At 35.9% G+C, this 25,368-nt stretch overlaps 2 protein-coding genes across 3 annotated transcripts; one reads left to right on the top strand and one right to left on the bottom strand.

Annotated features, from left to right (window-relative positions):
• Nucleotides 1-305: 305 nt before the first annotated feature.
• LOC133865749 (E3 ubiquitin-protein ligase RGLG4) lies at nt 306-16,609 on the bottom strand. 2 transcript variants are annotated; one of them, XM_062302212.1, is made up of 12 exons: nt 16,411-16,608; nt 16,138-16,333; nt 5,057-5,141; nt 4,382-4,522; nt 4,185-4,298; nt 3,918-4,015; nt 3,753-3,832; nt 1,643-1,748; nt 1,410-1,537; nt 929-1,085; nt 630-686; nt 306-546 (listed from the first exon to the last, which is right to left on the bottom strand). In XM_062302212.1, the coding sequence occupies exons 2-12, from the start codon at nt 16,231-16,233 to the stop codon at nt 460-462; spliced, it is 1,149 nt and encodes a 382-aa protein (XP_062158196.1). In that variant the 5' UTR covers nt 16,234-16,333; nt 16,411-16,608; the 3' UTR covers nt 306-459. The 2 variants fall into 2 exon arrangements, with proteins under 2 accessions (XP_062158196.1, XP_062158195.1); XM_062302211.1 differs by having other exon boundaries at nt 16,138-16,609.
• A 4,546-nt stretch (nt 16,610-21,155) lies between these two features.
• Nucleotides 21,156-24,668, top strand: LOC133867382 (zinc finger BED domain-containing protein RICESLEEPER 1-like). Its single transcript, XM_062304121.1, has 5 exons — nt 21,156-21,289; nt 21,431-21,686; nt 21,828-21,905; nt 22,328-24,424; nt 24,509-24,668. Exon 4 carries the CDS (start codon nt 23,504-23,506, stop codon nt 24,410-24,412), a length of 909 nt encoding a protein of 302 aa, XP_062160105.1. The 5' UTR covers nt 21,156-21,289; nt 21,431-21,686; nt 21,828-21,905; nt 22,328-23,503; the 3' UTR covers nt 24,413-24,424; nt 24,509-24,668.
• Nucleotides 24,669-25,368: the final 700 nt, after the last annotated feature.

Genomic DNA, 25,368 nt, shown 5'->3' with positions numbered 1-25,368 from the left:
ATTTGATTCTGTATTATAAATTAGTGAAAAGTATTCTCTTTTTGAATAATTATTGTAATGTGGATTTTTAAAATATTAGGTCTGCTTTTGATAATGTGTGGGGGTAGGCACAGGTCAAGGCGGTTGAGTATTGGCCATTTTGGCACCCAAACCCACACACTGCAAGTTTTAACAACCCTACTCGTGGCCTGACTACAGTGACACTAAACAGTTTTTCCCGTTCTTGCAAACCGTTAGCTGACTTGCTGATTGCAGAATCACTGGTGAGGCCTAACATCTTTTTTGGTTTATCCACAGGATAGATAGAAGCATATAAACTCAAACAATATATACACTTTTATCTTCTGAAAAGACAACTAGTCTCCTTAGGTGAGAAATCACACTACACATTTAGAGACGGAGACAAAGTAATCAGAGAGCTAGAAGGCAATTATTCTGAGAAATATCCTTGTGCACATGTCACCCAGTGAACAGCCTGAGACGGTTTCTGATCGGCTGGCGGCATATGGGACAGTTGGACACTTTTGAACCACAGTCTTTGCAGGTCTGCAATGAGACAACTGTTACTCAAAATGAATGCAATACCAATACGAATAACAAAAGCAAATATTACTATCACAGCAGCTCACCAAGTGTCCACAGCCGAAGGCCAAGTCGTTTGCATTAGTTAGGCAAATTGGGCAGGTCTACAATCAAATCGGACACAAAAATCAATCAGTGATCTAAATTGATCAAACCCAATAAGACTAAATTGGACGAGTTGGCTACACCATCATACATTGAGTTGCACAAATGCTATGGGAACCACACCACATAGGCATTGGGGGGGTGGAAAGGGGATAGGGGAGTGATGTATACCATTACTCGATAAATAAACGGCGACACACTCACATGCATAGCAAACCACACTATATTATTATAATCATACCATCTGGTTTCGTTCATCTGCCACAGTTGATGAAAGGTTGCTTGTTCCACGAGTCATGGCTGATGGAAGGTTGCTTGGCTCCCAAGGTGGCAGTGGACGAGTGTAAGGAACTGGAGGAGGCCGTGGAACGATTTTGTTTGCTCTACCTGTCGCATGTCTTTTGTGCAGTAGAGTAAATGCAGATTAGAAAGCATTCACAAACTAGTTGTTCAAGTTCAATTACATGACATTTATGATTCATCTATGACTGGGTTTGGAACAAATGGAAGTTGGAACCATGAAACAGAATTCATTCAAATTATTTTTTCCCCATGGCAATATCGAAAGCAGAGATCAAGCCTTCAAAAGTATTCAGTTCAGATAAGTGGCTGTCCGAATGAGCCTATTGTGCACAGCAAAGTTCTCATTTCGGAGGAATTTCGTATAAAGCTTTCAACCAACACCTTGAAAATTATAGTCTGATAACGATAAGGAAGCTTACCCAAGTATGCCAAGTTCAATTGCTGCTTTGTACTGTAAGGGCATCTCCATTAGGGCAGCTAGAGCAAAAGCTGTTTCTTTCGATGAGGGTCCCGAATTTTTAGTCATTATTTCAGTGAAGTTAACAAACTACACACAAAGAAATGATATTGTTTAAAACCCAATGCATGTGAAATTACATTCACTTTGTATGGCATTTCGAAGTTACTTGTGTGGTACATACAACTTTGATACCTGAAAGTTATCGAATTCACGTGCAGGGAGTTTGTCATCAAACTTCTTCATGTCGTCCCAAGGTCCATCACCAACTCCGACAAGCACAATTGATAGTGGATATGAACTTGATGTTAATTTAAAACATAAAATTGTTTAGTTTCAATACCACTGATCCTACCTTACCAAAAAAACCAATAAAAAAAAAAAAAAAGACATTGCCTACTTTAGCAATCGTTTCTTTTAATGTCTGATCATTGAGACATTGATGTCAATGTGTCAACAGATTCACTTATTTCTCAGTTAAGCTCATAAATAATTTTTCAACATTTTACTGAAAATAAAGGAGATGAAAGCTATTCATAACAAAATTTTGAATTTTAATATTGGGACTCAGGAAGGCGCATTAACTTTGTTGTTTCAGTGCACAATCAGTTTTCCTCCTCTGATATACCCTGAGAAATAGTAGTTTGAGAGCATTGGAGAACAATTCATAATCACAGCCCACAATTCATAATCCCAGGCAGAAACAAGGTGGTTGTACAAGGCAAAACCCTTTTTTCTTTTACTCTTTTCTTCTGAGTGAAACGAAATTATTAGCACCAAACTAAAAAACAATAAACTGCTGCACCATACCTTAATCGTCACACATTCTTTACGGCAGCTGATAGCCAATTTTCAACAGATTGATTAGCATTTCTAACGTATGCCTATCAGTGTGTAATTTTTTGTTTAAGTTTTTTGTTTTTTGTTTTTAAAGATTCAGTGTGTACATTACAGTATACTGTTATTTCTCTGCCACCACAAATGAAATATTCTGTAGAAAATAACCTCCTTCACTGCAGTAGCCAAAACATTACTTGAACCTGCAACTCACATATCTAAACCAGAGTTTTTAGCAGCCCATTTCCAGACTCCATTAGTTAGAAGAATAAATAGCACCCTGGAAAATTTCTTGAGTAATAAGTTCGTCCTGTGTACTCAATCTACTCCAGTGCCACCAGCAAATCAATCATGTTTGGGAATGACTTAGGGGAACCAAACTACTCAATACGAGGGAACTTTAAGTACAAGGTTTTAAAAAATTTCCAAGTTAGAAGTAGCTCACTGCGGTTGAATGTTGATTAGAGACCCATTCAGCTCATCCTCCCTATCAATATTGAGAACAAAAATAAGAGGAGCCATAGTCCTTAGCAGAAGCAGGTCTTGGATTAGAAGTCTATACTGGCAGCAAGTTTGTCCTCCTTTTGTAGCCCAGTATCGTGAAGAATCTTCTCTAAAATTGGAGACATAACAGCCTCCAAAGGATACCAATTTCATACTAAAAGAGTGTCTTTGTCATCATCACCCACAACATTCCAAACCAGAACTTCATCTTCGATCTTAATAGAACTTCAGAAACCAAAAACATTCAGTAAGAACATTAATTGACCCAAAATCCTGATTGAGAAAATTTGGTGTACCCCATCTAGCCCAAATGTGTCTAAATATGTCTTATGACAGAAGCATAATTCAAGTCAGCATGTCTCCTCAGCCCTAGCCCACCATTCTTGGAATCGCAAACAGCAGCCCTAGCAACTTTTTCAGTAACCTTTATTACATTAGCACCGCACCATTCTAAAGAAAACTTTTCAGGAAAATTCTCAATGGCTGTCAACCCTCCTTGAGAAAGCATACTGCCCAAACAAAACCTGTATAGTAACCAGAACAGATTGAATAACTGAGAAAAACATTCTATAGGATCCAATCATCCGCTCCATTGATCCTTCACCGCATATCCACAACACAACACATAACTGGCCTCTGACTCATTCTAATCTATAAGCGTCATTTCCACATATCAAATCTGAGAATTAAGATAAGATTATTGCTTCGAACTCATCTTCAAGAAATATTTGTTAAACTTATTGATAACTTTGATCACCAGTATTCTATTATTGGACAGAAGAATACAAATTTTAGCATTTCAAAGAATAACTTGTAAAAAGGATATGAAAATAGCTCTGACCAAGGCTTACTAATGCAATGTCATTCTATAGAACTGAAGATAAACTATAAGAAAAATGAGGAAAAAGAGTCCATGGAAGCCTAAATCAAGAAAATATAATTCCACTGATCTGTAAGGCTCTACCTTGCATTGACAATTGAGTTGATCGTTTTCGCTTCTTGTGGACTGAGTTCCGCATCACTTGTATTTACACTTCTTGTAACCTTCACAATAAAAGAAATAACTCCAAATAAGTAGGGTGTGTGCATGCAACAACACGTCAGTTTTTGAGAGTGGGCTGAAGTCAACCTGGCCGTCAGCAATGATAAGCAGTACATGGTATTGGCCGCCACTTTTCTCTACAATGTCGACTGCAGCCTCAACTACCGGAGCATAAGAAGTTGGCCCTTAAACAAAATTACCCACATCAATGAAGCCATGTTTCTTCAGATAAGCAAACTACTATAGACAGGATTAGCTGATGTCTAAACAGAAAATAATCCATAGGCCTGGTAACAAAAGGCATATTCTAATTGGTGGAAATACTAGCATTTGAATTATGGAAGATGAACCAACCTGAGAGTCGCAAGTTTGGAACTATTTTTCTATAGCAGGACAAAACTTCTTCAAAACCATGGCATGGCAAATGATCACTGTGAAAGCTAAACACTTCGTCATCATGTGTGGTCGCTATAACAGAAAAACAAATCCAATGATCACAATAGAAAATCAGAAAATTGTCCAGATGTTCAACTTTAGGGGATTAGACATACCATCACCAAAACCAAAACAAGGAATTAAGTTGTCTTCATCAAGAGGGGCAAGAGTCTTTCCAATGATAGAGATGGCCTTCTCATATGGATTAGGTGTATCTCCAATGGCATGCAGGCTCCGGTTATTGAATGAGACTTTGCCTTCAATAATAAAATTGATGCATTGGCTTCCAAGATATGCAAATTAAAGACGACATTTTGAAAATAATATGATACCAAGGTCTACGATATTTACAAACCAATAAACACTTCGAGTCAATTAAGGTGCTTTACTATGTGATCGCTGCATCATAGCCAGACTGGAGAGGCCATGGCAATTGGCATTATCACTAAAAATGCATGTCAACAAAGTATAGGGAGGAGGAAAAACGCAAATTATATGTTACAGAGGGCCTGTCAACGAAGTAATGACTTTTGATATAATGCCTTGTACCCCAATATCAAAATGCCAAGTCTAATTGTGTGTGGCCCTTAAAGTTAATAAAAACTACTAAAGATGATAATTAAGGAACATAGTTATTACTTTACATTTAAGCTACATTACACCCCGAGGGTTTTGTAAGGGCAAATATTAACCACCATATCTCAATTCTGCTCCATGAACAACTCATACAATAACGAGTGAACTGTAGCACATATTAACAGGAAGAATTTTTTTTCTCTAGTTCCACAAACCTGTCCATTCATTGCTTTTAGTGAAATCAATTCCAACAATGAGATTGCATGATTCTAGACCTGCGTTTCTCAATGCTGCAGTAACCTGTTAAAGAAGAGAGCCATTTCAGAACTTCAAAAATTCAACTTCATGTAAAAACTTCTCCGTATACAAAGCAGCAAATGATTTAGCAATGTAATTCTGCAACATGCACATTGCCAATGATTTCCAATGTTTCGTTTTCTAAAAAATCCAGGACGCAACAATTTACTAAATGGGAGATACACAAACTGTCATCAATGATTACTAAAATTTAGCATTCAGCTCTAAGGCATAGCTTTGTTGCATAATTGGGGAATAACAATATTTGTCGCGTATGACTGCTGATACTTGGTATTACATTAGAAACAACAAAAAGCAAGAACTCAACACCACTGCGATACGGTTAACTGTAAGTAAATTGCTGCTTAGAGAATGTCAATCAAGACCTTGTGTTGCATGTTTTGATTTTATGTAAGAAATATTGAAAATAACTTAGCTCAAGATCATAATTTGCATGTCAAAACTACATGAACAATCAACCAATGTACGTGATTAAAAAAAACCCATCCTCAATGCCTTTTTTTTTTTTTGGATCAATCCTCAATGCCTATTAAAGATAAAAGATTACACATACCAACATAGGGATATGAAAATTTTGGTTTTTTATCCACAATGTTAATGAAAATTTAGCCTACAGCCCTAGAGAGAACATTTTAGAAGAGAAAACTCGAATTCTCAACAAATATATCTTAAAAAGACATTTTATTTTTTTGATAAGTAATCAATTTTCATTAAAAAACACAAAAGGCACAACTCAAGTACGTAGTAAGTATACAAGAGAAACACCTAGCTAGAAATAAAAAAAGGGTCAAGAAACTCATAAAAACCAAGCAAATTAGGAAAGTCTACAACAGCTATCAAGTGGTAAAAAGTATTGAAAAAGAAAAACATTAGATCCACCACCTTCCTCTTGCAGTCTGTAAAACTCTTATCATTTCTTTCCCTCTAAATACACCACAAATGGCAGGTCAGAACCATCCTCCATACTACTGCACTCGGGGACTGCCACTCAACCCTCTTCAACAAGCGAAGAGGTCAACTAATCTCCTAAGCATAACCCAGGAAAACCCAACACGACTAAGAATAGCACTCCACAGGACACTGGCAATCTCTTAGTAGAAAAAAAGATAATCCACAGACTCCCCACACCTCTTACAGATACAGCACCAATCCACCATAAAAAGACATTTTATTATAGAAAATTATTTAAATTAAGGAAATTGAGTTGTTCTATATCGAAGACATGACTCCTTTGCAGCATATTATGTAAATTAAATTTAGCACACATGAAAATTCTGGTAAAAAAAGAAGTTAATCAATCAAAGTAAAGTGACGTAGATCAAGTTGCGTTTAATTTTATGAAGAAAATAGGAGAAGACAAAGGCGTCTGAACTAGGTCTAAGACTTGTTCGAACGAATCTTCTAGGTGAGCTTCAGATGTGACTCCAGGAAGTCTCAATCGAAGTGGTGTTTGGTCAACATCCAAACGACGCTTCCAGAACTAAGACCAAGTGAGGGAACGAAGGCATTAGGTCGGTGCCACAGTCACTTCAGATGTGACTTCAAGAAGTCTTGGTCGGAGTGGTGTACTGTCTCGTTAGAGCTCGTCTGACTGAGAATATTTGTAGCAGATTTATCATGATTCTCATTCGAAGGATTAGAGTCTCGTCTAAACGAGATCACAATTGGGTGTTTTAATTATGTGTTTTAGTAGGGTTATGACTGTGTTTTCTAGATAAACCTAATAAGGACGCCCTTGGCCACAATTTATGTTTGTTTTCTCTCAATTTTAATTAAAAAATACTCAAATGTTGAGTTTTCTTCTATCTTACCTCAATTCCTTGATTTAATTCTTTGTTTTGGGAAGAGTTGTGAATTGTGTGTAATTTTGGTTTTGCGACTCACTACACCTACGCTGCATCAGTCGGTATCAAAGCCTAGATTTTTCTTTCCTACCATGGCAAAAGGAGGGCGTGGAGGAGGAAACAAGCATGTACATATGAGTGAAGTGTACAAACACAAAGAGGCAACATGTGATGACCAACTAACGGCGCCTTTCCAACGATTGGAGGAGAAGTTTGGTCAGTTTGAGCAATTTGGAGAACAAATTAACGCACAAATTGGAGCACTAGCCGAGCAATTGGCCGCCTTGGGTGGTCCAAAAAGGTTGTTGCCGTCAACCAAACCCGCGTTTTGTAGAGGGGGAAGACAAGTCTAGTGTTGAGGATGAGCCTGTCAATCCGTTTACGGCGCATAGAGCAGAGGGGAACGCCCCGTGGTGCAAAACAACACTAGTAGATGTGAATCAACTTGGAATTCCTAGATTGGGTAGCTGCTGTAGAAAAAACCTTCGATTTTAAGGAGGTTCCAAATGAATTGAGAGTTTCTTTGATGGCAACCAAGTTTCGGGAACAGCTGTTGCGTGGTGGCAGCAATTGAAGCAAAGTAGGGTGCAACAAGGAAAAACAAAGATCAATAGTAGGGAGAAACTATTGAAACACATGAGAGCCACATCTTGCCCCATAACCATGTGTGGACCATGTACCAACAACTTCAAAACCTTAGGCAAGGTGCTTGATTTATAGATGATTATACTGTGGAGTTCTACAAGTAGGTGTCATCTATGGACTTAGCGGAGTCAAATGACCAGTTGGTTTCATGATACATTGGAGGTATGCAACAACAATTTAAAGATTCCTTGAATTTCTTTGATCCTTCTAAGTTTTAATGTGTTTAAAGCCCATTAGAGGACCTTGCATTTAGAGAATACTTTATCTAGGCTATTGGGATTGGTAGGAGGAGGTAATGGGAGTAATAGTTGCCCAAACCCCACACCCCCTAAATGTGGTGTGGTTCCACCACGTGCACAAGCTAGGGGACAATCAAATGCGCAGCCTAATAAGGGGGTTTTGACTAGAGCTCCACTACAATGCTTCAAATGTAGTTAGCCGGGATATAGGATGGCGGATTCTAGGAAGGGTGAGTGGTATGGCAAGGTATGTTCATTGAGTCCAGGGAGAAAACGGATGATGCCTTGGTGGATTTTGAGCAAGGACCTGAATTTGATGCCAAAGGTGATGTTGAAGAGGAGCTTGTGCAAGGGGATGAGGGTCCTTTGTCAGTGGTTAAAAGGGCTGGCTTTACATCCTGCAAGGATAAAGGAGAAGATTGGAGGCACAACATCCTCCAATCTACTTGTACAATCAAAGGTAAAGTATGTAGACTTGTGATTGATTCGATGAGCTGTACGAATGTGGTGTCTGAAGAAGCTATTTAGAAATTGGGGTTGGAGATGGAAAAGCACCCTAGTCCTTACTGGTTGGAGTGGCTCAAGAAAGGAAATGAGGTAACGATTTCTAAATGTTGTCTAGCATCCTTTTCCATTGGATTTAAATATAGAGATAAGGTGTGATGTGATGTAGTTGTCATGGATGCTTGTCATCTTCTATTGGGTAGACCATGGCAATATAATAGGGTTGCCAAACATGATGGGAAGATTACATATAGCCTCATGTTTGATAACATGAAGATTGTACTCCTACCAAACAAGGAGGTTGAGCCAAAACCCACAAAAGGGGATGGTGAAAATCGTTTGGTAAGGAAAGAATTTGTAGATGAAATGTTTGCTTGCAGGGTTGTTCTTGTATTGATGGGTAAAGAGAGTATTAGGGAGGAGTGGTACTAGAGCCGGTAAAGGGCTTATTAGAGGAGTTAGCTAATGTGTTTCTAGAGGGTTTACCACCTCTGAGAGATATACAACATCAGATTGACTTGGTGTTGGGTTCTAGCCTTCCAAATCATCCACATTATCACATGAGCCCCAAGGAGCATGAGTTGAGACGTCAGGTGGAGTCCTTATGTCTAAAGGTCATACCAGAGAGAGCTTTAGTCCATATGCAGTTCCAGCTTTACTCACACCTAAAAAGGATGAGTCATGGCGGATGTGTGTAGACAACACGGCCATCAACAAAATCACAGTGAGGTATAGATTTCCCATACCACGATTGGATGATCTGCTGGATTAGTTGAATGGAGCTACAATGTTTACTAAGCTAGATTTGACGAGAGGATATCATCAAATTCGGGTTCGGCCTAGTGATGAATGGAAAATCGCGTTTAAGACGTGTGAGGGATTGTATGAGTGCTTTGTGATGCCAATCGGGTTTTCTAATGCCCCAAGTACATTTATGAAGGTGATGAATCAAATCTTCTTCCCTTTTATTGGCAGGTTTGTAGTAGTCTACTTTGATGATATTCTCATTTAGTACTCATCTTGATGTGCATCTTCAACATTTGTACTAAGTGCTCACAGCGTTACGCAAGGAGAAGTTCTTTGCTACCATAGCCAAGTGTTCGTTCATGACGGATTCTATTCTATTCCTTGGTTATGTGGTATCCAAGAATGGCCTTGCAGTCAATGAATCAAAGGTTGAAGCCGTCAAACAATGGCCAATACCTACAACGATTCATGAGGTGCAGAGCTTTCTTGGGTTGGTGTCATTCTACCGATGTTTTATTAATAATTTTAGCACTATTATGGCACCAATTACAAATTGCATGAAAGGCAGGAAAATTTCGTTGAGAGTGAAGAGGCGACGGCAACAATTGAAGCAATCAATGAGAAGTTGACTACAGCTCTTGCCCTTGCATTGCCGAATTTTTCACAGCCCTTTGAGTTGCATTGTAATGCCTCAAAGGTTGGTACTAGAGCAGTTCTTAGCCAAGGCAGGAAGCTGGTGGCATATTTTAGTGAGAAGTTTGAGAGGCTCTAAGCTTAACTACAGTACTTATGATGTGGACTTTTATGCATTGATACAAGCCTTGAAGCATTGGAGTACATACTTGGCCTATAGTGAATTTATCTTGCACATGTACCATGAGGCACTAAAGCATCTTCAGATTCAAGATAAACTATCTTCTAGGCATGCTGGTTGAGCGGCATATATCCAACAAGCTGTAGTGGAAAACGGTTGGGAAAACGATACCGTTTTCCACTTTTAAAAATTTATTAAAACTTAAAAAATTATAAAAAAATAATAATGATGATAATAATAATTAAAAAGCAAAAAATATTAAAAACTAAAAAAAAAAAAAAAAAAAAAAAAAAAAACAAAACAAAACATAAAAACAAAAGGGGTGGCCGGTTGGCCAAAGGGGGCTGGCCACCCCATTTTGGCTAGGGAGCCACCCCCTTGGCCAATCTAGGGTGGACGAACCACCACAATGTTCTGGACCACCCCCAAAAACACAAAACATAAAAAAAACAAAAAAGGTTTTGGGGGGGGTGGCTGGACCACCCCTACGGCCAATATGGAGGTGTCCAAGCCACTCCCAAGGCCTTTGGGGGTGGTTTCAGCCACTACCAAATGGTTCTGAGGGGTGGCTCGAGGTGGCCAAAACCACTCCTAAAGGCCTTGGGGGTGGCTCGGCCACCTCCATATCCGCCGTAGGGGGTGGTCTAAACCAAACTCAGGCCCTTGGGGGTGGTCCGACCACCCCCAAAACCCAAAATTTTTTTTTTGGGCCTTTTGGGGGTGGTCAAAGAACATTGGGGTGGTTCGTCCACCCAAAAATGAGGTGGCCGGCTACCCCCTTGGCCGACTAGCCACCCCTTTTGTTTTTTTTTTTTTTTTTTTACTTCTAGTTTTTAATTTTTTTTGCTTTTTAATTATTATTATTTTTTTAAAAAAACGTTAAGTTTCAATAAATTTTTTTTCATTAGGTTCTTAAAGCAAATTTTTTTAAGTGGAAAACGATACCGTTTTCCACTACCGCATGCAAGCCAAATTCCATCCAACAATTCTCCTTTGTGATCAAGCATTAATCTAGGGCGTGGGCTGGATTTATTCTCGCTAATCAGGCGGTGATTAACCCCCAAGTACACCGTCATGTGGATTTGGGGTGTGGGTGGGTGATGTCTAAGCCTCTGAACTTCTACTTCCACAAGTCCAAGGCCAAGAGAGGTCCGAAGGTCATTGTCGGTGCCGCCGCTGAAGAGTGGTTGTCAAATACTCTTGGCCTTACAGGTATGCCCCCTCCCGTAGCTCAAGAGGTTGTGGTGTTGGAAAACGTTGATGTTGATTGCTAGGTGGTGGAAGAGGAAGGAAGTAGGGTTGGTTTTGGGTGCTGGTTCTGCTAGTTCAGGGTTTTCTCTTCCTCAATCTTTGCCTTAGATGGTTCGCCGGAAGGTAGGGGTCCTCCAAAATTGTCCTTGGAAGACTCCGTGCCTAAGACTCTGATTCAGTATAAGCGCAAATGCAAAGATATGAGGAAGCCGAAGTTGGTTGTGGGTCAAGAAGAGCACGATGATGTGGGCTTTCTCAGGTGGGGGTTTCTCAAGTCAAGCTCGTCCTCTCCTTTTCTAGCAAATCGCAGTGATCCTACATCGTCCCACTTCTCTAGCTCGTTGCTTGATGCTCCTTCGGTGGTTGAATCTGCGGGTGGTGTCCAGCCTTTCTCTCCTTTGGAGTGATCTTTGTTATGTTCCACGGTGGGGTTCAGGTCCAAGGGCAAGAGGATAGACTGTGGCTTTCCTCGCTGCCCTTGATGAGGAGCATATTCAGAAAGATAAGCTTGTGGGTTGAGCGCTTTAGGGGCTTAAGGGTTTGGATTGTTTTGTGGGATGTTGTTTGGGGCGGGGCGGGGCGGTGTTGAGGTGTTTGTTTCTCGTATACTTCGTGTGTACTAGAGACGCCTTACGCTGTTATTTATAAAATTTGCACGCACTTGTCAAAAAAAAATCTTGAGTGTTGAATAAGGTGGCAGATGCGCTTAGCTGGAAATGACTTTATTGACTACAATGAAGACAAAGGTACTTGGATTTGATCTCTTTGAAGATTCTGTCTATTAAACCATTCTTTGGTCCAATTGCTATTGACGTGGCAGCTGGCCATCGGCATGATTTTCTTTTCCAAGACGGGTTTCTTTACAAAGGAAATCATTTGTGTATTCTTAAAGGTAGCTTAAGGTTGAAAATTATACAAGAACTGCATAATGAGAGTCACATGGGGCGTGACAAGACATTCAGGTTAGTGACAAATCAATTTTATTGGTCAAGCATGTTGAAGGAGGTCACAAGGTTTGTGGAGAGTTGTCTGATTTTCCAAGTGCCCAAAGGTTTAGCTATTAATGACAGTTTGTACATGTCACTTCCAATTCCAAATCAACCATGGCCTAACGTGAGCATGGACTTCGTGTTGTGGTTACCAAGGTCACAACAAGGTAATAACTCTATCTTTGTTTTCTAAGATGACTAACTTTATTGCTTGCAAGAAGACTTCTGATGCTGTCGATGTGGCTCAATTGTATTTCCAGGAGGTTTATCGACTTCATGGATTGCCATTTTTTATAGTTTTTTATTGGGACACTCAGTTTCATAGCCACTTTTGAAGGTGCTAGTGGAGGTTTTCTAACACCAAGCTTGATTTTAGTAGTGTCTAATCATCCTCAAACCGATGGCAAACGGAGGTGGTAAATTGATCTTTGAGAGGTTTGCTTAGGATCTTGGTGGGTGATCATCTAAAATCATGGTATCAAAAGTTAGTTCAAGCTAAGTCGGAGTACTGGTTTTAGTCCGTTCTTTCTTGTCTACGGAACTAATCATCGTGCATCGTTGAATTTAGCACCTATTCCTAATTTGAAGCGGGTGAATGATAAGGCCGAAGATCTTACTGCTCAAATTCAAGAAGTTCACAAAGCTACAGTTCAGAATTTACAAGACTCTCTGGCTAAATACAAGGCAAGTGCGGACAAGAAGAAGCATCCTGTAAAATTTGATGAAAGAGATTTTGTAAGGGCTGTTTTGACTAAGGATAGGTTTCCTGTGGAGAGTATAGCAAGCTTGTTGCATGGAAGATTGGACCGTTGGAGATCATTGAGAAAATTAATCCTAATGCATATCATTTGAAGCTTCCAAGCCACATCAAAACTTCTGACGCGTTCAATGTCAAGCATCTTGTTCCATAGACAAGAGATCTAATGTCGATGCAAATTCGAGGGCGAATTCTCTCCAACCCGAGAGGATGATGTAGATCAAGTTGCATCTAATTTTATGAAGAAAACAGGAGAAGATAGAGGCGTCCAAATGAGTCTTTTGGGTGAGTTTCAAATGTGACTCCAAGTAGTCTCGGTCGGAGTGGCATTTGGTCAGCGTCTGAACGACGTATCCAAAACTAAGACCAAGTGAGGGAGCTGAGGCATTCGATTGGTGCCACAATCGCTCCTCGTTTAAACAAGTAGTAAGTCCGAGACGTTTGGTTATGAGGCTGGTCAAAGCTCGTCCGATCGAGAATATTGGCAACAGTTTTATCACAATTATCATCCAAACGAGTTAGTAGTCTCGTCCGAACGAGATCGCGACTGGGTGTTTTAATTATGCGTTTTTGTAGGGTTGTGACTATGTTTTCTATATAAACCTAATAAAAACGACCTTGGCCGCAATTTATGTTTGTTTTCTCTCAGTTGTCATTAAGAAATACTCAAAGGTTTGAGTTTTCTTCTATCTCACCTCAATTCCTTGATTTAATTTTTCGTTTTGGGAAAAGTTGTGAATTATATGTTGTTTGGTTTTTCGACTCAATACACCTATGCTGCATCATAAAGTCATAAAATTTTGTGCTACATCACTAAATTTCCACAAATATTTTCCTTGATAAGAATATAGAAATAAATTGAGAAAGTTAACTGCAATAATTATATCCATAGGAACTTGAAATCAGAAACTGGCCAGTGTTAAATAAAAAAAAAAAAAATCACTGGCCAATAACAGGTTGACACTTGGGGTTCACTTGTTTCACCATCTTACCTAGTCTTCCTGACTCAACCCCTTTTTCCCTTTTTTTTTTAGTCTTTTTGGTGGGTCTAATATTCATCATGACAAGTAGGTTTACTTGTAAGTCAGTGGGCCACTTACAAAAGCACAGCAAAGCCACGGTCTTGCTCATTCCATGGGCTACAGTCTACAGACAATGCCATTAATCTAAAGTTGCAGGAAAAGAGACCTCTTCCTTATCGGATTGAATATTCTTTGATTCTTGATGGAATCTTAGAATACCGCGTTGACGTCAATACCTAAAAGTCTTTATTAAATTAAAAGACCAAAATTAGAGAAAACCATGTGCGACACGTCACACTCGTATTCCTTGTACCATATTTCACAGAAGTGGACCTCATGTGAGCGGTACTATTTATCTCAATTAACAAATAGTCTGAATTATTGGTGTATTAAAAAAACTTTGTAATATGTTTTTTAATATGGACTTGAATAATAGAATCCCCCACTTCCAGATTTGATATAAACACAAGTTGGTAACAATTGTATTCATGGACCAGTCCAATGGCTTGTGACTTGCGAATACGATTAGTAAATTTAACCTCAAGTGAGAACTTATATAAATAGTCTACCTACACAGAAATAAATAAATAGACTATGGAAATGCCTCCGTTTATTTCAACTTGAAATGAAATGTATTTTAGACAATATTTTGTGAAAAAAATTACGTGACTGTCAAAATTTTTATTTTTATTTTTTTGTCTTTTGTTTTCTCTTTTAAAAACCAAAACATAAACAAACAACTCAAATACAAAACACTTCTATAAATACAAAAAAATAGCTTTCACTTTTAAAATATAAAATATCTCCTGAAACATATTAACAAACAGTCTTTCCACTATTTAATTTGCACCAAAAATATTCTCTTGAAAATATTTCCTTGAAAATGTTTTCTGCTAGTAGCGATGGCTCCAACAAGAGTGGGTGTTAAGTCTAGCAAAAGAAGGGGCGGTGTCTATAGGATGTTGTGGTAGGAAACAGATCCTCTCCATTTCACTTGAAATGGATAGGAGCGGTCTCTTGTTTTACAAGGGGCAAAATTATCATTTCTATGTTTTGGACAATTTTGCTTTTACAAGGGACCGGCTCAGGATTGAAAAAAGTTGTGAACTAAAAATATAGCATTTTATAATTTTTTTCATAAAATGTTTTATAATTGACTAAAAATGTTTTAGGATTGCCCAAATTTATAAAAAATAAAAATAAAGGTTTCACTTCAAGACAAATGGAAATATAAAATAGATTTTAAGAATTTTGTTTGGGTGTGCAATTTTTTGAAAAGTTGCGAATATTGAGAGAATTTATTTTTTAAAATTATGTTTTGATGGTTTAGAAACTTGAAACAAAATTAAAAATAATAATAATAATAATAATAATAATAATGAAATCTGAATAGAATTTAATATTTGAAAAATAGTATTTAAAATATATTTGAAAAAATTCCAAACACCCAAACATGCCATTCCTACTCTTCCACAACAACCACGGCAAAAGAATAAGTGGGTGGGCTTACTTTTAGCTCATCCAATCGTCTTCAACTTCAAAGACTTTTTTTTAAGAGCAATTCTTCCACCTCAATATATAGATTGGGGACCACACAAAAAATTTGAAAATTCATGTGGACCAATGACCATTTTGAATGGTTATGCCTCACTCTTTCTTGGAGTACCAATTACTACTCCCATTCAAATATTATAGTGCTTGATTATCACAGACCATATTTTCTTCGCGATCAGAAAGTGGAACCCAAACCAACATACGATTAAATCAGAGCCGTTAAAATATCGATAATAAGATAACCCTAAATTGCTTTTCGCCAGCCAAAAGTACAGCAGAAAATATGTAGTTTGGTAGAGCTTTTTTATAAAATTGTAATTTGAAAACTGCATTTTCTTTCAAAACATACTATTTTAAATGCTAAATTGCAATTTTACCGCTCAAAAATTCTATTTTAAAAATCAATATTTTTAAAACACACGATATGAAATCGTAAACCAAAAAAACCTTTAAAACAAGATAAAAACCAAGTAAATAATTTTTTATTTTTTTTTTTTTTTTTTTTTTTGCAAAAGAAAATAAAAAATCTCCTTGTAATATGCTTCACACAAACCCTAAAATCCCTAATTACCTCCAAAGAAGTAAACGAAAAAGAAAGGAAGCGAAGCAAACCTCTTCAAGAGAAGAGAAAGTATCGGGGATGAAACCATACTTCTGCTTGACCGAAATCTTCTTGTCTGCTATGGAATCTTGTCGACTACTACTCATGGATGGATGCGACGCCGTTGTTCTTTCCGCGCTGGATCTGCTGCTGGCGCTACTACTGGCTCTGGTAGACCCACGGCTACGCTTATGCAATGAAAATAGGCTGCCCATTTCATCTTCTTCAGGACAACAACCCAAATGAAAGAGAGAATATACCGAAAAACAAATGAAAAAGAGTACCTCTCAAATAAGAATTACATGAAAATTATTTATATAGCCAGAGAAGTATGGCTTGATTCAGAAAAATAGAAGGAATATATGCACTTTCTTCCGTTGTGTGCTTTGCTTGTTGGTAGAGGAGGAATCAATCCTTTTACTCTATGAAGCGGCAAGAGTCTTATCGCTCGTCCTCAGCGTTTTATGCTCTCACTTTACAATAATATAAAGGATAAACTCGTACATACCACCACTTTTTTAATTAAGCTCTAGCGGGCTCTCGAGCAAGGCCGTTAATTTTTGAAAGGATTTGCGAATCTTTATCTAAATGAATAGGGTTAAATTTTACTTATATAATACTACGATTCGAATTTGATACGTGGACACGTGATATAATTACAGGAAATTATTACATGATTTGTAAATTTGATACGAATTTAAAATAAAATTAAATAATTTTAATTTTAAAAAATTTGATTCATTTAATTAAATAAATTAATTTAAAGTTAAATTATATAGCCCAGTACCAATAACTCAATTCAACTCAAACACAAAATTATAGACCTACTCCTATGCGCTTGTCTGATCTTCCTTTCCTACCTTTTTTTCTTCTTTTTTTTTTTTTTTAATAAAAATTTTTATCTAAAGGCCGGTTAAGATTATTACATCAAATAGTTCCTATTTCTCCCCTTATTTTATTAGGTATATTTCACATTGAATGACATTGTATATTTTAATGACTTTTTTATTTATATTTTAAGTGATAGCATAAAAAGTCAATTAAATATAGAATAAAAAGAAGCTTTACTGTTTTTTTTTATTCTCAACTCTTCTAATATTATTCGGTCCCAGATCTGCCAAGCGATAGAAGGAAATCGTTACCGCTCATCGTAAATAAACGGTCCCAAATCTGCCACGTCATCCTAACAAAAAAAAAAGCGTCTTGGCATCTTTTTCTTTCCAGCGACCAACCCAGCCATCACCAGTCTCAAAAGTCTCCCTCTTCCTCATCGCCCCGCCGGCGCCGGCTCCATGGAGGTGGTGGAGTTGATGAAGTCGATCTCGATCGGAGAGGTGTGGCTGAGAAGGCTGGTTTGACGAGGAGCTTAAAAAGAAAATGAGAATTATTCTTCGATCTTTTTGTCCAAAACAATTTGAAAAGAATAAGGGAAATCTTCCAGAAATGGAACTTTTGGGTTGAATCATATTCGTTCTTTAGCAGAATTTATTTTTCTCTTGAGCAATGAGGAAGAAAGAGGAAGCTTCGCGCGTCTATGAGGCAACTGTGCTCTCTTAAAGGGAAAGAGAGAGAGAGATGCGTTTCATGTGGATGGATGGGCAAATCTTGTACTATTATTTATTCACAATGAACGATACGAGAATCTTGATAAAGAAAGGTAGTTGTAGTGCCGTATCAAATTGGGCCCAAATTACATAAGGTGTTTCCTTCAGCTTTGTTGGAAAAATAATTAGCTTCGAAGTCATGTGGATCTCATGACAAGTCGGGAGGTTTAATCCACCGGTTTTACCCGATTGGGTCACCTTGGTTAAAACATCTCGGCGGTTAGTCACAACCTTGTATGAAGAGATCGACTCGGTGCCTGAACACCTCAATTTATGTTACGTCTCTGCGCATTGAGCAACTCGGACCTAAAGACTCTGCAAGAGGCGCAATAATCCGAAATTTCCTAGTTTGAATGGAGCAAACATGTCTTGGATATTACCGCCTCGGATAGTTGGTCGAGAAGCAATAACATTGCCTCGGAGTAGGGGTGTAAACGAGCTGAGCCACTCGCGAGCTTATTCGGGATCGGCTCGATTTAAACTCGACTCGTGCTCGAATCGATTATTAAATAAGCTATTCGTGAACACGAAAATATGCTCGATTATTAAACGACACAAACTCGTATAAACTCGGCTCGACTCGATTAAAGCTCGTGAACCCGCTCGTATAAGGATCGACTCGCTTATTAAGGCTCGACTCGTGTATATATATATATATACACATATATTAAGTAGTGATAAATAATTGGTTATATGTATATTAAATAGTAAAAATAAATAAAAGCAATACTTAATTTGATAATCATATGATTTAATGACAGTTCATATACTTAATATGTCAATCATATTATGCATGTAAATATGTAATATAATATGACTATATAATCATATAATAATATAATATTGTGTCATATGATATATAATCACTATATATACGGATATAATTATATGTTCTAAGTATTATTATTATGAGGAATGCTAGAGCATCTCCTTGTATTCTCTTGGAATGGCATAAATGTAATTTTTTTGATTAAAAAATTACATTTATGTCATCCAAAATGAGATAAATGTAATTTTTTAATTACATTTATGTCATTACAGGAGAACACCAGGAGATGTTCTAGCAATTCTCTATTATTATATACTTATGAATCATTAGATCACGTGGTCTAAAATCTAAGATCATATGAATTGTTAAATCATACGATCCTACTTAAATCATATTTTTCATAAATAATCTTATAAGTCATATGATATTATATAATTCATAATTCATGGAACATTTTATATATATACACATGTGTAACACATAACATACACATAAATTAAGTATAAGTATTAATTATAGCCACCTAATATCAAATAAGTATAAAATTCATATTAATATAATCATTAAGTCTCTAGATACTTATATACAATGATTAAGTATGATTTAAGATTCTAAGTATCTAACAATTATTAATCATACTTAAATTCAATAATTAAATATATAGATTACATATGTAAGTATGAATTCACGTTAATCATATAATATAATGACAATTATGAAACGTAATCATATTATTCATATATAATGATAATGTAATTTATATAGTTCCAAATTAATTGATTATAGTTATAATCAATTATGTGTTAATTATAATTACAAATTAAATATTTTCATTAGAATTTAGTTCATATGAATAATAGGTATTATCATTATAATTTAGATCACATGATTATATCAGCTAGCATTGTGCCATAGAATCATTAGATACTTAAAAGTTGTTAAATCACATTTTAAGATTCAAGATGAAATGATACTTATTAGTTATTACTTAAGATTTGTTTTTTTTTTTTAAAAAAAAAAAAAAAAAAAAAAAAAAAAAAGTTAGATCATATTTTAAGATTCAAGATCACATTATACTTTTTTTTTTTTTTTTTTTTTGACATGAAGATCACATTATACTTATTACTTAAGAATTTTTTAAAAAAATGTATTATCATTAGATAACTAAGATTTTATTTTTTCAAATAAAATTTCAAATTTGTAATTTAAGATTTTACAATAAAACTTTCCTTAATTATCATAAACAATATTTTTCTTTTGTTTGAAAAGTATATTTCTCGTCTTTTTAAATTTTAAAACAAAGCCAAAAGGGAAATAAAATTTCATTTAATAAAATAATTTAAGGGTTATATTCAAAATTCAAACTTTGCATTAAATTTCCCTAAAATCTCTCTCAAATTTCCCTATAATTAGCTAATCATTGGTTTTACATAAATGTTATCTCAAAAGTTACATCTAGGTATTAAAATTTTGAAAAAATATCCTAATGTCTTTCAAAAATCGCATTAATTAAAGTCCTAAATTGGCTAAACATAAAACCCTATTATTTAATTGCATTAAACAAATTGCCCGGCCTGCATTAATATAAATAGAATCTTAGAAAATTGCATTAATTAAAGACCTAAACATAAAACCATACTCTACAATTGAATAAATCTTCTCTCCAAAAGTTGCATGGCGCCTAGGGTATTTAAATTTTGAAAAAAAATATCTTAATGTCTTTAAAAAATCGCATTAATTAACAACTTAAATTTTATTTGAAATAAAAAATTTTCAAATAAAATTGAAAATTTTATTATCAAACTTTCCTTAATTATCCTTAAACAATTTTTTTTTAACAAATGTCAAACTTTTAAAAAAGAGAGAATAATAACTTTTAAAAAAGTATATTGCCATATTGGGTTGTCATCATAATTATCCTTAAATTGAAATTTGAGAAATGCAATAAATTTATGTTCCTAAATTAACGTTTTTTTTTAAATGCTAACGTTTGCATAATTTAAATATAGAATTTAAGGAGTTGTCTTAGACTCTTTGGAAAGGAAACAAAATCTCAGGCCATACAATTTTATTGTGAACCGTTTGATTATTTTTTTTTTTGGTTGAATCCAACCGTTCATTAAGGGAAAATCGGATCCAGCTGTGATTGACGCGCGCACTTATCAAGCCAAAAAACACGCCATTTGATTTTATTCTAAACCGTTGGATTATTTGTTGTTGAATCCAGCCGTTCGTTCAATAAAATCGGATCCAGCTGTAAGCCACATTGATCACACTCCTCAAGACCATATCTAACACGCCTAAATCCTGGGCCGTTGGATTATTTGCTAACAAAATCTAAACCATTCGTGTGAATAGAAGTGGGATACAACTGTTAGGCACAAATACTATGAAAATTATACGGTGTTCTAAATAATCATGGGCTCACTCTTACAGCTACGATCTAACGGTTTTTGTTGAATCATGAAAATGATGATAATAATTAACGCCTAGGATCACAGGTTGTACCGACTTCCGATATAAACGGTTTTACTGGATAAAAACGTAGCCTAGGGAAAAAAAAAATTTCAAAAATTAAATTCCAAAAGATTAACATTAATTACTTAAGAAAAAAAATAATGAAAAAAAAAAGTAAAATTGAAAGGCACACTGCGCAAGGGAACAAATGCCAGGAGAAAAAAATTAAAAATCAAGAACTTAGTCCTTTGTTCCTCAATTCTCATCCGATTTTTATGAGGATGGATCAGAATCATCAGATGGTTGTTCAGAAAATCAAAGCTTGCATTTAATGTATTGATTCTTCTCTCAACAACTCGTTACATCTTCTTCAAAATCTAGCCTTTGATTTCTTTTCTCTCGTTTGATCGAATGGCTCATAGGCGTCTACAAGTTTTCTCATAACTTTTTTTTTTTTGGTCTAATTTTAACCAGATTAGACTTACAGTGATTTGCCTTGGCCGCCAAATCTCAAATTTTTGGGTAGTCTACTAGCCTTCGACTCTTCCGCTTCTCACACCCACCGATGACAGAAGCAAAGAAGACAGTTGATATGATCGATATGCTACTTGAGTACTCTATTTTACATCTTCTGATTTTGTTGTTTTTGTTCATTCCCTCTCCGAATGGTTGAAGAGAGAGTTAAGCTGAGAAACATTTCAAAGAGAGAAGACTGAAGACCCTAAGCCCAGTAAGCCGTATTTTTTTTTTTGATTGTTGAAGACAACTTCGATCTACTATTTATTTGAATTAGTAGCTATTTTTTCATTTTTTTTTTCAAATTTATAAACTTCTTCTAATGTTAACATTGATACTTAATATCATTTTTCAGGGGATGGCCGTTTAACCTCTACCTCTTTGATTTTGTATTTTTGATTCTACAAGTTACAAACACAATCCTAACTCTCAGGTATTTTTTTTTTTTTTTTTTTTTAAAAAAAATTTAATTTATTTGTTATTTAACTTATTTTTATGCTGTGATTAATGATTATCGAATCGATATAGTCTGATTTATGCTCTGATTATGTTCCAATCAATGTAATGCTCTGTTTTATTTACTATCAAAGTCATATTACGAATGTTCACCATGCTTAGCCCACCATGTTTAGAATTGTTCATCACGGTTAAAATTGTTTAATATGTATATTTAGTATTTAGTTTGCCATTTATCAGCATATGTAATATAATTAAAATTGTGTTGAGTTTTATGTTTAGAAATTTAGAATTGATATTTTTTTTATCTTGAAATTAAAGATTCAGATTACAACTTAGTTTGAAGTTTCTAACACTAGGACTTTTTTTTTTCTTTCCCCCCCCCCCCCCCCCCCTAAGAACACCTGATATAATATTTGATAATTAAAACATATGGAGGGTGACTTGCAAGAGCTTAATCCAATTGAGGAGTATGAGAATGAAGATAATTTGGAAATTAGCCATGATGTTACTGTGGAAGAAACTGTTGGGGTTCAAGATACCGCTTCTACTGGGGTTTCGGTTCCAAATGAAGAAGACACACAAAACAATGCACATAAGAGAAAGGTTAGGAGGAAAACTTCTATTGTGTGGAATCATTTTTCTGAAGTGGAAGTGGGTGGTATTAAAAAGAATCAATGCAAATGGTGTAAGAGCAAATTTACCAAATCAAAATCCAGTTCTACATCTACTTTGGGTAGGCACTTAGAAAATTGTTTCAAGTACATAGGCTCCAAGAAGCAAAAAAAATTGTCGGTTGATGCTAATGAGGCTGATGGTGTGAGTGTCATTTCAAATTTTAAGTATGATGAAACTAAGGTGAGAGAAATTGTTGCTCAAATGATCCTTTATCATGAGTATCCATTTATGCAAGTTGAGCATGTGTTCTTTAACAAGTTGTTGAAGGCTTGCACACCGCATTGGCGGCCAATGTCCCGGGCTATTGCTAAAGCTCTTTGCTTTGACACATATGAATTGGAGAAAAAGAAACTGAAAAATTTGTTGAATCGGGTTCACAAAGTTAACATAACAACTGACATGTGGACTTCGTGTCAAAAAATTTCTTATATGGTAGTGACATGTCATTTTATAGATTCTGAATGGCGGTTAAATAGGCGTGTGTTGAACTTCTGCAATATCCCGCCTCCACACTCCGGGCATATCATTGCTGATGCACTCCATAAATGTTTTAGAGATTGGGGTATTGAGAATAAAATTTATTCAATCACTGTAGACAATGCAAAAGCAAATGATGTAGCAATGAGGCACCTAAGAGATGTTTTTAATATGAGAAAATAATTGATTATTGGGGGAAAGCTGTTTCATGTGCGCTGTTGTGCTCATATAACTAATTTATTGGTTCAAGATGGGCTTGGTGAGATTAGTGTGATTGTTGATTGTGTCAGGGACGGTATTAAATATTTGGTAGCATCAGAGGGAAGATTAATTAAATTTGCTGAAATTGCAAAGAATTTGCAATTGTCTTCTAAGAAGTTGATTTTAGATGTACCTACTCGTTGGAATAGTACATATTTGATGTTAGCAGCTGCTATTGAGTTTAAAGAGGTCTTTGCTATGTACGGATACAATGATCGACAATTTACTTGGGTGCCATCTCATGAGGATTGGGCTAAAGTTGAAGTTGTGTGTCAACTCTTGGGAGTCTTCAACCGAGTAACAAAAATTGTATCAGGGAGTGACTATCCCACATCTAACTTGTTCCTTCCTGAGGTGTGGCGAATGAAAGATGTCATAACTAAGAAATGTGTGGATGAAAATGACTTCATTAGATCCATGGCACAAAAAATGAAATCCAAGTTTGATAAATATTGGGGTGAGTGCAATTTGTTGATGGCGATTGCTGCAGTCTTGGACCCAAGGTTTAAATTGGTGTTGATACGATTTTGCTTTCCTATAATCTATCGAGAGGCTGAAGCTACTAAGAATATTGAACTCGTTGAAAGAACTTTGAATGAGATATATAGTGTGTATGTTGATGAATATAATTCAAATCTTGTGGAACAGAATCTTCAAAGCAATGCTCAAGGTCTTGGATGCTCTTCACATAGTCATTCAATTACTGAAATTAGTGAAAGTGTTGAGGGTGGTATGGAAATGTATGAGTCATTCCTCAAAAGTGCTAATACGGTGCATCACCCTATTAAATCAGATTTAGAAACATATTTAGAGGAGGGTGTATACTTACCTGAAAAGGGTTTGGAATTTAATGCTTTGGATTGGTGGAAGGCAAATACCCTGAAGTATCGTATTTTGTCTAAAGTTGCCAAAGATATATTGTCAACACCAATTACCACTGTGACTTCGGAGTCTATCTTTAGTGCTGGTGGAAGGGTTATTGATCCCCATCGAAATTCATTATCAACTGAGACGGTTCAGATGTTATTGTGTGGAGCTGATTGGGTTAGATCAATGTATGGACTTTAAAAAAACTCTATGGTGAGTTTTACTTTTTTCTAATGGTATTTGTTATTTTCATTTGATTTTATAAAGTTCTAATTACTCATTTCTTTTTAATGTTAGGTTGAACAAAATGAAGAGCAGATAGCCTTGCCAGAGGCCAATTAGTTGTTATTGTTCTTTCTTTTTTTTTTGGTTTGGAGGTTATTTTGGACTATGTTATTTTGTTGTTTGTGAAGTGTTGTAGTATAAGTGTATAATTGTGTGTTTTGGTTTGGGGTTATGTTGGACTATGTTATTTTGTTGAATATCTTGTGCTATATTATTTTGTTGAAGAAATGAGGTAACGTATGATTTATTTTTTTATGATTTAAACACATTAAATTGTGTTATTATTGAACTTCCCTTGACATTTTTACCAAGTATTTAAAACTTGTGTAAATAATGCAAGGGAGAAAATACTAACTTCAATTTTTTAGTGTGTTTACAGGTCATGTTTTGTTTTAGAGAATTTGAAGTTGCTGATTATCAAGCAACTTGTGGTAGCAACTTGCCAAGCAAGTACCTTTGTAGCCTTACAACACTCAGAATGATTTCTTGGGGCCTCATGGCTCATGTTTCTGAGTAACATTTTATTGTTCCTTTGCAGATATTTTCATCAATAATAACATCTTGTAGTTCATGTTTCTGAAAACAATTCAATCTAAAGCTTGATGTTTTCTTGTGTCTCTTATAATTAGTCACTCTATGGTAACTAACTTGAACCAAGTCCTTCATCAAACTAACATAATTTCTTTTATTCATTTTCTGTTCGAGGTTGGGAATAGCCTGAATGGGTATGGGAAGAAGGACAAATCTTTTTTTCTTGAGCCTACTGTAATTTGCACGTATACCTCATATGATGAATTGTACAACTAGACATTTTCACTAATATTTATAGTTACAGGGATAGGCTATAGCAAAATTGTTTGTATGTGAGTAGA

This window comes from Alnus glutinosa, chromosome 4 (assembly GCF_958979055.1).
Source record: "Alnus glutinosa chromosome 4, dhAlnGlut1.1, whole genome shotgun sequence".
In the NCBI taxonomy this organism is placed as follows: domain Eukaryota; kingdom Viridiplantae; phylum Streptophyta; class Magnoliopsida; order Fagales; family Betulaceae; genus Alnus; species Alnus glutinosa.
The sequence above is the reverse complement of the archived record's forward strand: the minus strand, read 5'-3'. Positions and strand labels throughout refer to the sequence as shown.

Bases quoted from the DNA above. Each gene is read 5' to 3' on its own strand.
- LOC133867382 (XM_062304121.1), top strand. From the start codon at position 23,504: ATGTTAGCAGCTGCTATTGAGTTTAAAGAGGTCTTTGCTATGTACGGA.
- LOC133865749 (XM_062302211.1), bottom strand. From the start codon at position 16,341: ATGGGCAGCCTATTTTCATTGCATAAGCGTAGCCGTGGGTCTACCAGA. The intron at 4,299-4,381 runs GTATGTCTAATC...TTTCTGTTATAG, and splicing joins TTGTTTTGGTTTTGGTGATG to CGACCACACATGATGACGAA. The intron at 1,086-1,409 runs GTAAGCTTCCTT...ACTGCACAAAAG, and splicing joins ATTGAACTTGGCATACTTGG to ACATGCGACAGGTAGAGCAA.